General features: G+C 41.3%; 1 protein-coding gene across 1 annotated transcript in view; it reads right to left on the bottom strand.

Moving 5' to 3' along the window:
• The window catches only part of LOC138112768 (uncharacterized), a 212,212-nt gene that overhangs the window by 116,382 nt on the left and 82,516 nt on the right, over nucleotides 1–13,314 (bottom strand). The window contains exon 6 of the mRNA XM_069020365.1: nucleotides 3,701–3,860. Within this exon, the coding sequence (XP_068876466.1) occupies nucleotides 3,701–3,719 (19 nt within the window). The 5' untranslated portion in view covers nucleotides 3,720–3,860. The remainder of the gene's footprint in view (nucleotides 1–3,700; nucleotides 3,861–13,314) is intronic.

Below are 13,314 nucleotides of genomic sequence, written 5' to 3'. Positions count from 1 at the left end.
CCCCATTCATGAGCACCTTTTCCTGTTGCAGATGCACACAGAAGTGGAATTCCTCCCATGGTTTATTCCCATCCCAGGACTCTGCTTTGAAAGTTCATTGCCCAACAAGTATGAGAAACTGGCCAGTATTCTGAAGTGTATAATCTTTTGTTATTTGGTTTCACCTTTGTCAAAATATTCCAAAGGCTCAGTTTCTGCAGTTGTCACTAGCACTTCTAAAGAGTCCAAATGTGAGCTAGGTATGTAAATATGTACAGCTCAGTATTTTTACTAGAAGACTTTGAAAAGTGTTCAGACACTCAGTTGCACATTATACACTGAGTTTTAGGTTTCTTGAAATTTTTTGTTAAAGATCCCCAAAAATCTATCCACCTTTTTTTTTTCTCTATCTACTCAGACCTTAGCTTTAATTAGTTCATTTATTTTTAACTTGCTCTTCTTTGAAAATTCTGGGGTTTAGGTAGAATAGGAAAATTCTCACCCTGTTCTTCTACCACCTAGATTACATATTCACCATTCAACTTCTTTTTAGGTTTTGGTATAAATCAGAACAAACTTAAATTATACCCTGTGCTCCAACTATTTAATTGTTCTTTCCCTTCCACCTGTATCAGGTGATCACTCTCAGTAGATTTAGATACTACTATCTGCAGCAGAAATTCCCTTGTTGCTTTGTGTTTGCACAGCACGTAACATAGCAGGCTCCTGGCACACTCCAGAAGTCTCAAAGAACTCCCACAAAATAAACTCTCAACAGCAAAATATTTTTGGGGAAAAGGCCACAAAATACCATTGTTGTGAAACACCCAGGTGATATAGAACTTTTCTTCTCCTTGGAGGCGAATTCTCTGAAATTTCTGACTTCTGGGTCATAGTGCCAGATGTGAAGTTCCCACCAAAGGAGGGGAGATACGTCGCTATCCCGAGTGCCGCAGCTTCTGTGCTGTAGCACAAGGTACTGCGATCTTCCCCAAAGTGTCTCCTTAGTGAAGCCGCTTGGCTGGACCAGCACACGCTCACACACACGTGCACACACAAATGCACGGGTGGCTCCTGTAATATGAGTCAGCAGCAAAGAGGCAGGAAGGGTCTCCGTGTAGACTTCCACGGATGAAGGTTTATTGCAACTGCATTGTGAAGGAGTCCAGTGGCAAAGACAAAAACACAATGAAGGGTCCAGGTTTAAGTATAGGAGCAGGGCAAGTACCAGGGACCAATGATCTGATGGCACAGGGGCAGTATGCAGGCAGGACTAGGGAATGGGAGCCAATGGGGAAGCTCTGGGGGAGTGGCGAGGGGCAAGGGCCAATGGGGGGAACCTGGAGTGGAGAACCTTCTAGGGCAAGGACATATGGGGTAACAAAAGGGCAGAGAGGCCAACGGCCATCCAGGCACGTGGAACTGGGTTACATTAACATAGCAACACAAAGCATTCCGGGGGACACTTCTTTTCTCACCGTAACCTGGGAGAAGTCTCTGGTACTAGGGCCTGTCTCACCACAGAACTCTCTTTGTTCTTTGTAGCACAGGCTAATTGGCCACCACAGGAAGAGAGAGTGGAAATAAGACTAAAAATAACTCTGAACAGTGTTTGATTCTGGGAAGTTGTCACAGTCTTTATCAATATCTCCAGTATTACCAAATGTACTTTTCTAGTTTTGTCTTTAAGTATGGATTGTGTGTTTTGACTTACTATTACTGGTTAATTCATGTGTACATCTTCATTTCTATTTTGCTTGGATAATACAACAAGACTAAAAAAAAAAAAAAAAAAAAAAAAAAAATCTTTATTTGCTCTGAGACCTGTTTGCATTCCCAAGCTGAGCCTGAGCACAGATATCCATTCTCTCAGAAGAGAGCGAGACACCAGAATATTTGAGACCCATGGTGAAGAGTCTGCAGAGAAAGGAAGATGTTTCTGTGGTCATATCACAAGACTGGGCCTCATCATTTTTGTGTTCCTTTCTAAGGTGACTAGAAGGCTTTTTGTAGTCTTTCCTTCTAAGTGAGTCCTACATTGGCAAGGGTACTAGGGTTTTTTTGTCATCTCTGAACTACAAAGGTTTTAATTCAGGAAAATCAAAGCTTTGGTGTATCTCTTCCCTTGTACAACCACTCAGAACACAGAAAAGTTGAGCCTGGATTATTTGGTTCCTTACACACAAACCATGAGTTTTTTGTGCAATATACATGTATCTGTGTATGCTAACAGCGAGCATCAGAGCCCATGTTAAATGGCCATCCAAAACCCTCAGAAGGCAGCAGGAAGCTTAGACTATGGTTTATGCTCCAGAACAGTTCTTAATTTGCCAAAACAGACACTCAGTTTGAATACGCCATGCTGCTAACAGAGGAGATACATACTGACAACAATGATACAGATGCAAGAACTTCCTTATGCTCCTTCTCTTCAGATGTAGGTATTGTGATTGCAGGTCATCTCACTTTGTCCCATTAACCCTATTTCAAAGCATAGTAAATCTATAAACCACTGATCAGCTGGTTTGCTTAGCAAAGAGAGAAAATATTTTTCCTGACACTCCTTAGGCACCCAAAACTAGTGGGCAGTTTGTCTAATATGGCTTGCTCCTAAACTGATCAACCTTGAAAAAAAAAGGCAGGATTCTAGTTTTGGTTAGCAGGGCCAAAATAATAACATTTTTTCTACCATCTAGTCCCATTATATTATATTTTTCCCCCAAAATGAGCTTTTGTCAACCTCTTACTCAAATGCTGAACAAGTCATCTAAGATACAGCCCAGACTAAAGAAGCCAAAGAGAGAAGAAAATGGTCGTTAGAAGGACGAGAGGAAACAGTTTAAAACCAAAAGCACCAGCCATACCTCCTCCATGGAGGACTTCATGTCCCTTGAATAAACACAGTGCAAAAGAACTCCTTCATGCTGCTCTCTGGACTGCCGAAGTAGCAGACTGCTACTCACGGAGGTTTCTGCTGTGAATGTAGGCATGACTCCAGTTTTTAAAAATACATTATATGGATAGCAACCAACTTGTACATACAATCAATTATGGTTCTCAATTTGAGCAAGGAGATTTTACCTTTTTGTGCTTTCTGTACCTTTTCTCAATCCTGCAGGATGTTCATTTACATTGTGGTTAACTCACTCAGGCTCATTGGAGAGTTCCTATCAAGCTCAGTTAATGCTGCAATGTTGGTATGACAAGTTACCTGTGCTGTGCTAAAGACAGAGGTTGACTGTACAAATGTCAGTGAGAATCTGTCAGTTCTGCTCCTGACTATCTGCTTGGCCATGAGGTTAGTCCCCTGAATTTTGTTTTACTAACCATAAACGGAGTTGGTTAAAGACAAATTACTATGCAGACCATTGCCATCTCCTGCTTGAATCACAAGCACACCAGAAGGCACTCAGGGATCTTTATCTTCAAGCAACCACAATAATTCTTTCTTACAAGTCACATGTGAATAAAAACCTCTTGTTTCTGATTAGACCAGCTACAACCTTCTGTAAACCTCCATTACAGGTTAGTCACTGCATAAATGAGGCACAGCATTGTTATTGCTTCCTCCACCAAGTATACAAGAATATTTATGTAGTTCTTCAAGGCTCCAGGCAGAAATTTTAGCTACACCATTCACTCAAAGATCCTTCCAAATTCAAATGCTTTTCATGTCCTCAGGAATTTTCTCTTCAATTTAACAATTGGGACACTTTCTTACCTTTATCTGTGCTCCTCATGGTCTCTTGCTGTGCTGCTCAGGGCATTCTTTGACCTCTGCATCCCCTGGTGTCAGAAACACTCTTAATTGGAATTTGTCAAAATGGTTCCTGAACACTCTCCAGAAGATAAGCTACAGGCTTCCTTAGCAGAACCAGACTCTGCAGGTCACAAGAACACGAGAAAAAGATGGCAATTGATTAAATTACAAAGAAGCAAATTAAAAGCTGATTAAAATTTTTCCTCAACAGTTTGTATTTTGACCAATTGAATTTGTAACCACTGGAAGTTACCACGATTCCACAAAAGACTGGACATTTTATAAACAGAAAATAAACCAGGGTTATAAGCACTCAACAAGCATTCTGCAGATTATGTGAGCTCACAACAAACTGTAGGAGATTCCTGTGTCTGCCCATTGCACAGTTCTACCTTCCTGTAAAGAATCTGTTGAGACTACTGCTAGAGATGGTCGACCAGGCAAAACACGAGCATGTCTCACAAATCCTATACCCCTAAATCTACAGGAATACCATTAAAAGGGAGGAAACAGCTTGCAGCTGTGGCTTACATTTCTAATCGTGAGACCTGCTGCAGGAGCTGCATATTGAATAATTTCAAGTAATTTGTCTTGCTGCTTTAGCTACCTATTATATCCTGGTTAGTTCTAAACGCAACCCTCTTGGAGCTTATTTTGGTTCATTTTGTCTCCACTGTCTTATACAGAGTTCAGTTTTAAATCATTGCCTCTTCAGGAGTTTTTTCATCTGTATTTCACAATGAAGAAAGATTTGTATTGTTTCAGGTTTTACTCTTTCTTTTCAATTTTTAGGGGTAATTTTTTAATAAAAATGTTTGTATTTCTGTCTCAAAGATTCAGTGTTATAGGAGAAAATATGCCCATTTACTCCTTTAATGTGTCCTATGTCATGTTCACCTCACTGGCTCAGGACAGCCTGATCATAACCATTTTTCTCAGAAGCCTGATTTACCTTCTGTATGCACCACTGTCAGTCAGCTATCTGAAGTCAAAAGAGTTACATTCATGTAAACAGAGTGCAAGTGAAACTGGAATCAGGCATTGACTTTTAAGATAGCTGTTTTCAAGTTCATTGCCACAGCTACCCCAGAGGAGACTCCTATTGCACTGTGATCATCTTGTCTGGCCTCTGATATGAGATACCCATAGGGCTGCTCTGAATTAATTCCTGCTGTGGGTCCAATAGCTGGAGTTGAAGTAGAAGAATCTGTTTCTGAGGAACATTTGCTAGTAACTGTAAAGGTTCAATTACTGGAAAATACAGTGAACCCTAACTGTAATATTTTGACAGCTGATTACCTGCACTGTTGGAAATGTGCACATTTTTTCTGGTTGAATTTACCTGGTATCAACTTATAGGTGCTTGATCTTCTCAGATACTAAACTGTGATCAAACTATGTTGCAGAGTTCTTTGCTGCCAAACTACATGTCCTTCAGTTTTGTTCGTATTTATAAACTGTAATACTACTAATCTTACTTTTAATGAAGAAAAAAAATCCGTTTATAAATAACCTGAATTTAGAATTTATGTCTGTGTGTGGAATCACTCTAAATAAAAGAGACAATGCCTATGTTCTTTCCTGTACACTTGCTCTTAGCACAGTAACTTTACATGGCTTTCTAGTTGGCAGAAATCTTGGGGGCTCTACAAAAAGACTGTCTCAAATCCTTTGAAGTTTTATTACGACAGCTGCTGGCTTCCTACATCTCCTCAACCAACCTACTTTGTTTTAGCACCCTAGAAGTTCTGATGCTCATATGTTGTCTGGCAGGATACAGACTAGAGGCTTGACCAAACCCAGCATAAAAACAACATAAAGACTACCATAAACAAGCACTCAGTCTTCTCAAAGCTCAGTTGCATCATTTTTACCAAACGAGAATTATATTTGCGTTTGCATTTAATATGACTGAACAAAATAAGAGAGAGTGTGTATCTACCACACAACGTTGTGTTTCACCATCCCCAGTTTGGGGCTTGCTCCTCAAATTCCAGTTCTGTCTCCAGGCTGTTTGTGATATGGGCACTCATTTTGACAGCTGGACTGATGAAACCTTGGGTCCCAAGACAAAGATGATGACTGAATGCTGGTAAACTGAGCCACAGTGCTCTAAAACCAAGACAGGCCCCACTAGTCTGCAGCTAAAGGCTCTGGATGGCTGTTTCAGAAATGCTGAGCTCTGACTTAATGCTGCTTGTGGTGAAATGAGCAGAAAAGCTACTGGTAACTCTTCCACAGATCTCAGCTTTGAGAATTTTGATACATCCCACTCACAGTGGAGAGAAGCCCATGGGAAGAGACAGAGGTGAAGATAAAGCTAATGAAGCCTATCCTCTACCCATGCATACAACCAACATTTCACAGACCTATCTCTCCCTGACCAAGTCTTTAATACATCTCTTTAGGACACTCAAAGACTCCTAGAAGACACATAATTTTAAAATCCATTTAATAGTTATGCAAATACTTTTGTTGCACCCAAATTGAGTTTTTCTGTCTTCAGTTTGTTTTAACATTATCCATGCGTAAGCACATGCATGTGCATGCATAACTACTCTTCTGCATTCAGAAGTTGTGAAGTCAAAAGCACTAAAATGGTCATCAACATTACTCTGACTAGAAACTGAATCCATATGCCAGAGTCATGACATTTTAATGAAAATGTAATGATGATGTATTTTAATTATATCGGGAAGTCCTGCATTGTCTCAATCTTGGACAATGTGAAATGATGTAACCTGGGATCATCAGTGGCATATGTGGGACCAGGCACCCCTTTCTGAACCATATGGAGAGGAAACTGGGAACCCAAATCACAGAACTTGTTTTGCAAGATGTGATTCCTTCTTTAATGTCCCTGGCAATGACAGATACCAGTGCATCACGAGGTGCTAGACATCACTTTGTACCTACTGAAACAGTATTTGGGCAACTATCAGGATTTTGAGGGTTAACCAGATATGTCCCTAGCTTCCCAGTCACTTTGATATGAGAGAGAAATAGAGATGTAGGCATTACAGGTGGAGGCTTATGGCTGAGCCCCAGAGACACCACAGAACAACTATGAGCTTTTATTGTTGGGATTTTTTCTTCCTTTTTTTTTTCCTCCCAAGCTATGGTGCAAATTGTGGAAAAGCAGTATCATGACTCCCATTACAAGACAAGTGGCACTCCCTCTTCCCTTCTTCTCCCAAACCTTCTTATGCATTATCCATTGCACTGAGTTGTAATGAAGAGTGCCAAGGAGGAATAGGATTTTTCTTCTTTCATTTTATTTTTTAAGCAATCTCCTCCTCCACCTCTCCTTTCTTCTACTCCTCCTCTTCTTCATCCTCCCACCTACCCCCATCCTGTCCATCTCCCCTCATCCTACTCACACACCACTCCCCCCCTTTACCGGTATCCAACACTGTCAACCCAAACACATGATAAATTGCCCTGTCAACAGAATTCATTCAGGGACCAATTAATTCCACAGAAATGAACCAGGAGCCATCAGTTGCTGAAAAACTCCAAGTGCAGGGAGCGAGGAAGCTAGCTTTGTGTGTGTGTGCGAGGGAGAGAGAGAGAGAGGCTTGGGAAGTTAGTCTGACAGAAATTGGTCATTTAATGCTTAAGTGCACCGTAGACAGCCCTGTCATAGCAGCCAGCATGGCAAAAACTCCCCCAGTGCTATATTTATTAATTATGTGGAGCAGCACGGGGGTCACTTCACTGTCTCAATACAGACTCATCAACTTTACTTCTTGTCACTGGAAGAGATCCCACAGCATGTGAGATAGAGGGCCAGGCCTTTTTCTGGCTCTGTCTCCTGCCATCCTGCAACAATACAGGGTAGAAGCAAGTTTGGAAGAGGGCCACTTGTGCCCTCAGTGAGAGTGGGCAGCGGCAGGTGGGGACACAAGAACAGTCAGAAGTGGGAGGCAAACCGTTATCCCACTGCTACCCAGCTCTGGAGCAGAGATGGTGGGAGCCTGGAGATTTCATTTGCAAAGCTTCCTCATTATCCTCCTTCAAACTCTCCTTAGCCATGATGCCTGCAAAAATCTGACAGCAGCTAGGCTGCTGATGTATTATGAGTACTGCCTATCCTGCTGATCAATAGCATCTCATTGCTCCTTACTGTATTCCCTCAGCTGTCCATACTAGCCATTGCTTCTTGGCTCATATTTGTAAGCTCTCTGAGGGCAAGACCATCCTTCTCTCACATAAAAGTACAGCACCAGGCAACACCTGATCTCTGAGAAGTGTTCCTCAAATGGTAGTAACAGAAATAATAATAACAACAACAATTCTATTTTTTCGCAGAATTACAGCAAATAAGGCTGAAGTTGACCTTAGGAGATTGACAAGACCATGCCTTTGTCAAGGCAGGATCAACCACTGTTAAAGTACTAAACCTTTTTGTCTATCCTGTTTTTAAGAACAACCACAAAGGTTACACAACCTCCCAATACAGTCCACTCCAGTGCTCCACCACCCCATTTTGCTCTCCAGCCTGCTGTGGCTTTAGGATTTGAAAACACTCAATTCCCTCATAAAAAACCATCAAGCCAGGCCCCGAAACATATCTCCACCTTTAAATAAGAGACAGAAATATGTCTCTACCACATGATGTAGATTTACAGATGATGCATGGGCTGCTCTTTACATTTTCTTGTTTGCTTATAAAACAATGGGATGCATTCTGGTTTAATCTAACAGAAGATGTATTTTCCAATTGGACCAGTAGAACCAAATTTTCCTCCTCCATTAGACAGCTTAAAAACAAAGAAATCCTGGGAGTGGTGATACTGTACTAGCACTGCAGATTTTAGACCTCTCACCAGCAGCTCTGCTCATTCAAGTACCCTACTGAAAAAGAAACAACTCTTCCTTCACACTTGATGTCCAGTGAAGAACTGCACTGTTGGACTCTTCCAGCTGAGCCTGAGATCAGCTCAGATGGTTAGAGCAAGATGCTAATAATGCCAAGGTTATGGCTTCAATCTCTATAGGGGCCATTCACTCAAGAGTTGGACTTGATGATCATTTTGGCTCCCTTCCAAGTCAGACTATTCTGCAGTATTATTTCATCTGATGCCTGATGAAAATAGAGCTATACTTCAAAGTTTTGGATTACTGTTCTGGATTTTCCTAACCTTTGGGAATATTCAAGAACAAGGCTTAAGTGCATTTCTTCTGCAGACATCTCTCCAAATAAACACCTATCTCTTCATTCTTGTCAGTGCAATAGGGACACCACAGCAAAAGTCTGAGTTGGTGAACTACTGCAGTTGTCTCTTGGCAAAAAGCTGTTGCCTTTACCTCTCCCAACCCCACCACGGTTCAGTTTAAAGAGGGCAGAAATCCTTGCCTTGCCTATCATGGTACACAGAGGTGAGAACACACCTAGCAGTTCAGATACACAGAGACCCTCCAGCACATCAGATGGCATATTAGGTTTAGTTGAATACCACAAACTACAAAAACATGCTCTCCTGATTTGGAGCTACAGTCAGATCCTTCCAAGGCTTGAAGGACACCTTGGAGGGAGATATACTAGGCTGCTTCCTTGTACCTATCCCTATCCCAAAGGCAATCTTCCAAGATTACAATTCCACAACCACCTTATAGCATCACAGGCCAGAGGACAAATTGGAATAACCGTGTGAATTTACTTAAGAGAGGTGTTCTATACAAGCCAGGGAGAGAGATCTATGCTGACCTCCAGACAACAATAACTCTAAGGAGCATATCTTGAACAACAAAAGGCAAGAAACAAATATCTGATCTAATGGCAATCTCTGTCTACATATTTATCTTTATTTATGGCTCCACTGTCTCAGTAATTACTCAGTAACGGGTAAATGTTAGTGTGTGGTGGAAGGTACAGTCTGATCAGGAGACTCAGTTGACAAAGGACTACTTAAGCCACACGGGACCCTTACAAATTCCTTCCATGACCAACCATGGTAGTGTTTCTCAGTCAGGCTTTAAGTGTGCTGTTTAGCACCTGTTTGTTACTAATAACCAATATTTTATAGAGGAATTTAGATGAAAAAATGTTTTCTGTTCCTTAATCCCATGTAAGAAAAGGAAGAGAATCTTGTATTTCATCTCATGAGTAATTTACATGGACAAAGATGATTTTAGCTGATCTGCAGGATGTACAGTCTGCAATAATCTATACCACTGACTCTTAGGTAACTGCCTGTGGAGCAAGTATTAGCATGCATGCAGAAACAGTAACCACTCCCTTCACTTTTTATAATCACTACAATACAGTATTAGTCAAAAAAAGCCTAGTCATATTCCCATGGGAAAAAAACCAAACTCAATGACCTCAGGAATCCCTGCTAGTTCTGTTCATTTCTTCCCTGTGCTTCATCTGAAATGTGATGGGGAAAACAATGAATTTAAAAAGTGAAACTTCAATATACAATTGTCATTTGTTGGCCTTTAAAAATCTCATATTTCAGATATTCAGAAAAAGGGCTCATATTACAAACTAATTCTCTCAAGTTGCAGATAATATTCAGAATGGAGCATCTGACTAAGATAATTTTCAGTAGATTATAGTTTCTCTGTATTAGGAATCCTGAATTCCTTGAAACCACAAGTGTTGCTGATGTCACTCAGATATTGTAGTGATACTATAAATAACAAAAACAATAGAAAAATAAATATTATAAAATGATCCTACTTTGTACCAGAAATAAATTACCCCTTCATGGAACGGGCATGACAGAAGAAATCAGATAGGAAATAGTCTTGATAGTGGAAGACCTGATAACAATCAGGTCAGAAAATTTACTTTTGTCTTGAATAGACTCTTATGGAGATTCTGATGGCCTTCACTGTCTAGAAAGATAGGCAATAAAGATTTCATTCCATGTGTGAAAGGATATTTTGGACTTCCATTTGCTTACCCCAAGAGACATCCCCATTACAGCAGCACCCTGTATTTTGCTGTTATAAGTTTGCTTAATACTTTGGCCTCAAGGAACTCTCTCTGCTAGCCAAAGAATTCAGTTAGCGTGTCCCTGTACTGCAGCTTTGCTGTGGACATTGTTCTGCATAGTCACTTCCTCTCTGAAACACACATTTGTCTTCCAAGTATCTTCTGCTGGTATGTGGCAACTTACCGCTAAGCTAAAACACAATAGGTCATCAGTTCCTAGTGTGAAAATGTCAAATCACTGTCTGTTGGGGAATTACACTGTGATGCAGCTGATAATGATTTATGAGGACGAGTCCGGGGTTTCAGGGGGTACAGGCCATCATCATCCATACTTGAGCACATCAAGGACACAGACTGCAATATAACTAATACTGGCAATCAGGGAAAATAGTTCTGTGGTTCTAGGAGATCGTTGTGGACTATCATGAGCACTACTATTGCTGATACCTTTTCTTGTAAGAACAGCCTGACTCTGTAGGCTGTTAACTTAGTCAGCAGCAGAGGATGAAAAGTGGTGTTTGGATGATGAGCTTTCTAGTAATGGGGCTGGCTAGCTACAAGTGTCCAACAAGTCAGAAAGCAGCCTTAAAAGCCCAAAAGCAAAAAATCACAGGGATGACTGAAGGTTTCCATCTTCCTTATAACCCTTTCACCTTTCAGTTACATGGCTAGTAAAGCACCATTCTAAAATGAAAGTTATTTCTTAGTGTAATAATTTGTCTCCTATTGCTGACATTTAAAAGAAAATATGGAACTAAAATGTTACAAAGACCACAATTTTTAATGCTGGACTGAGCCATTGCAGCCTTGGATATGCAGAGAGCTTAATACACAGAAAGCAATATGAAGACTGTATAGTCCCTCCTTATAAGACAACTGCATCTGCCCATGATACCAAAACAGCTCTTCTAATACAAAGAGTGCTGGACTCACTCTCCAGAAGAGGTTGTTATTGGTAGCTTAAAGGACAGCAGAGAACTCTGACCCCATGTTATCCTTCTCAGGCCATTGTTTTTTTATTTTAAGCTGCTGTGTGCTGCTGCTCTTGGAGTGTGGGAGTCAATGCTGGGCCCCAATTACTTCAACAGACTGTTTGCAGCATCACAGTACAAAAGATCACACACTGCCCTTGCCCTCCCTGGAAGTCTAAAGTTTTTGCTCTCTTGTAACTTTTTTAGGCTGAACTGAATGTTCTTCTCACTAATACAGCTGGAAGCACTCAACACCATCCAGGTGAGGTGGCCAGTAGCTGCTCTTAAGCACGTGTATTTTCACATGCCCAACACACTGCAGAAGGCAGGATCAGGAGGGCAAGGCTGGGCTGAATCAGATGCAAAGTACCTACTGAAGCCTGCAAGGACTGAGGGCCCACACGTTAGAGACATATATGTAAGAACCTGGTGTAACAAGAGGAGAGAACTCTGCCATAAATGTGGGAGGAGCTGCTGTCATTGTATGAGCAGAGGAACCTTGGTTTGGCCCTGGAGCTTACAATGAGTCCTTGTTTTCCAGGGGTAAAGCCAAGCTGCCTTCACTTTCTGCATGATGAGAGTTTTCAAAGAGCACCTGAATAATTCAGGGAGGCTTTGATCTGAGGGCAGATGGACACAGGCATAAACTGTTTCCAGAGCCAGCTGGGAAGCAGTATTCCTGGCACTTCTCACCTCCTGCCACTTCTCCTTGACATCCGATCCTAGGCCAGCAGCTCTCCCAGCTCTCATTGTATTGGCAGCTCAGTGACATGTTTGGTATCAGTGGAGATCCCACAGTCCCTCTCTGTGCTACTCATTTACCACCTGAGAAGCATGGTGAGGCATGAGACTGCACGCTGCTCCTCAGGTCTCCTTTCAGGGATGAATGAGATTGTCCTTGGGGAGAAAAGGTCAGTATGTCCACCTCACTGCTTGGCTGAAATTGCCCCTGATCCAGGGGCAAAAGTCTCTGGAAAGGGTGCTTGGGGTCTATTTTTGGGACAGTCTGAGTAGGGGTAGACCTTTGTGTGCAGCCATGAGAGAAGGTGATGACAGGAGCTCTTACCAAGTATCTGTGGTCTCCCTGTTACTCCCTTTCTTTTCCAGGTAATTCTGTATCTTGAGTCAGGATTTATTTAGCCTGTCAGGGTTCATCCTGACCTGAGAAAGATCATCTGTGATATACATCAGTCCAACCAGGAAAAGAATCTAGTCCTTTACAGCTAAAAAGCATATGCCTTTCATAGTATATTTACAGTTTCCGGTGTCATAGTGACTAGATGCTACAGCAGTGACTTGATTTTGTTCAAGTACATGGAAAACATACTGAAAATTATTTTACTCATGTTGACCTTAACAGAACAATTCTGGATTTACACCTGTAAGCCCATGAGAAAAGTGAGAATCAGAGTGTGAGCTGATGCATTCAGTAAGACAGAGAATCTTTTATTTGGTTTTGTTTGGGTTTTTTTACAGTCATTTTCCTATGATCACTCTTTAAACATGCTTGTTGTCTTTTCTCTCTTTCTCTCTCTCTCACTAAACTATAAAATACTGTATGAGCCATGGAAGTTTTTCTGATTTCACTATATCTCCCCTCTACTTCTTTGTGGGCCTAGACCTCACTGTGCTAAGGAGTCAATCTGCAATCCTACCTT

The sequence above is a fragment of the Aphelocoma coerulescens genome, chromosome 6 (genome assembly GCF_041296385.1).
Source record: "Aphelocoma coerulescens isolate FSJ_1873_10779 chromosome 6, UR_Acoe_1.0, whole genome shotgun sequence".
In the NCBI taxonomy this organism is placed as follows: domain Eukaryota; kingdom Metazoa; phylum Chordata; class Aves; order Passeriformes; family Corvidae; genus Aphelocoma; species Aphelocoma coerulescens.
The sequence above is the reverse complement of the archived record's forward strand: the minus strand, read 5'-3'. Positions and strand labels throughout refer to the sequence as shown.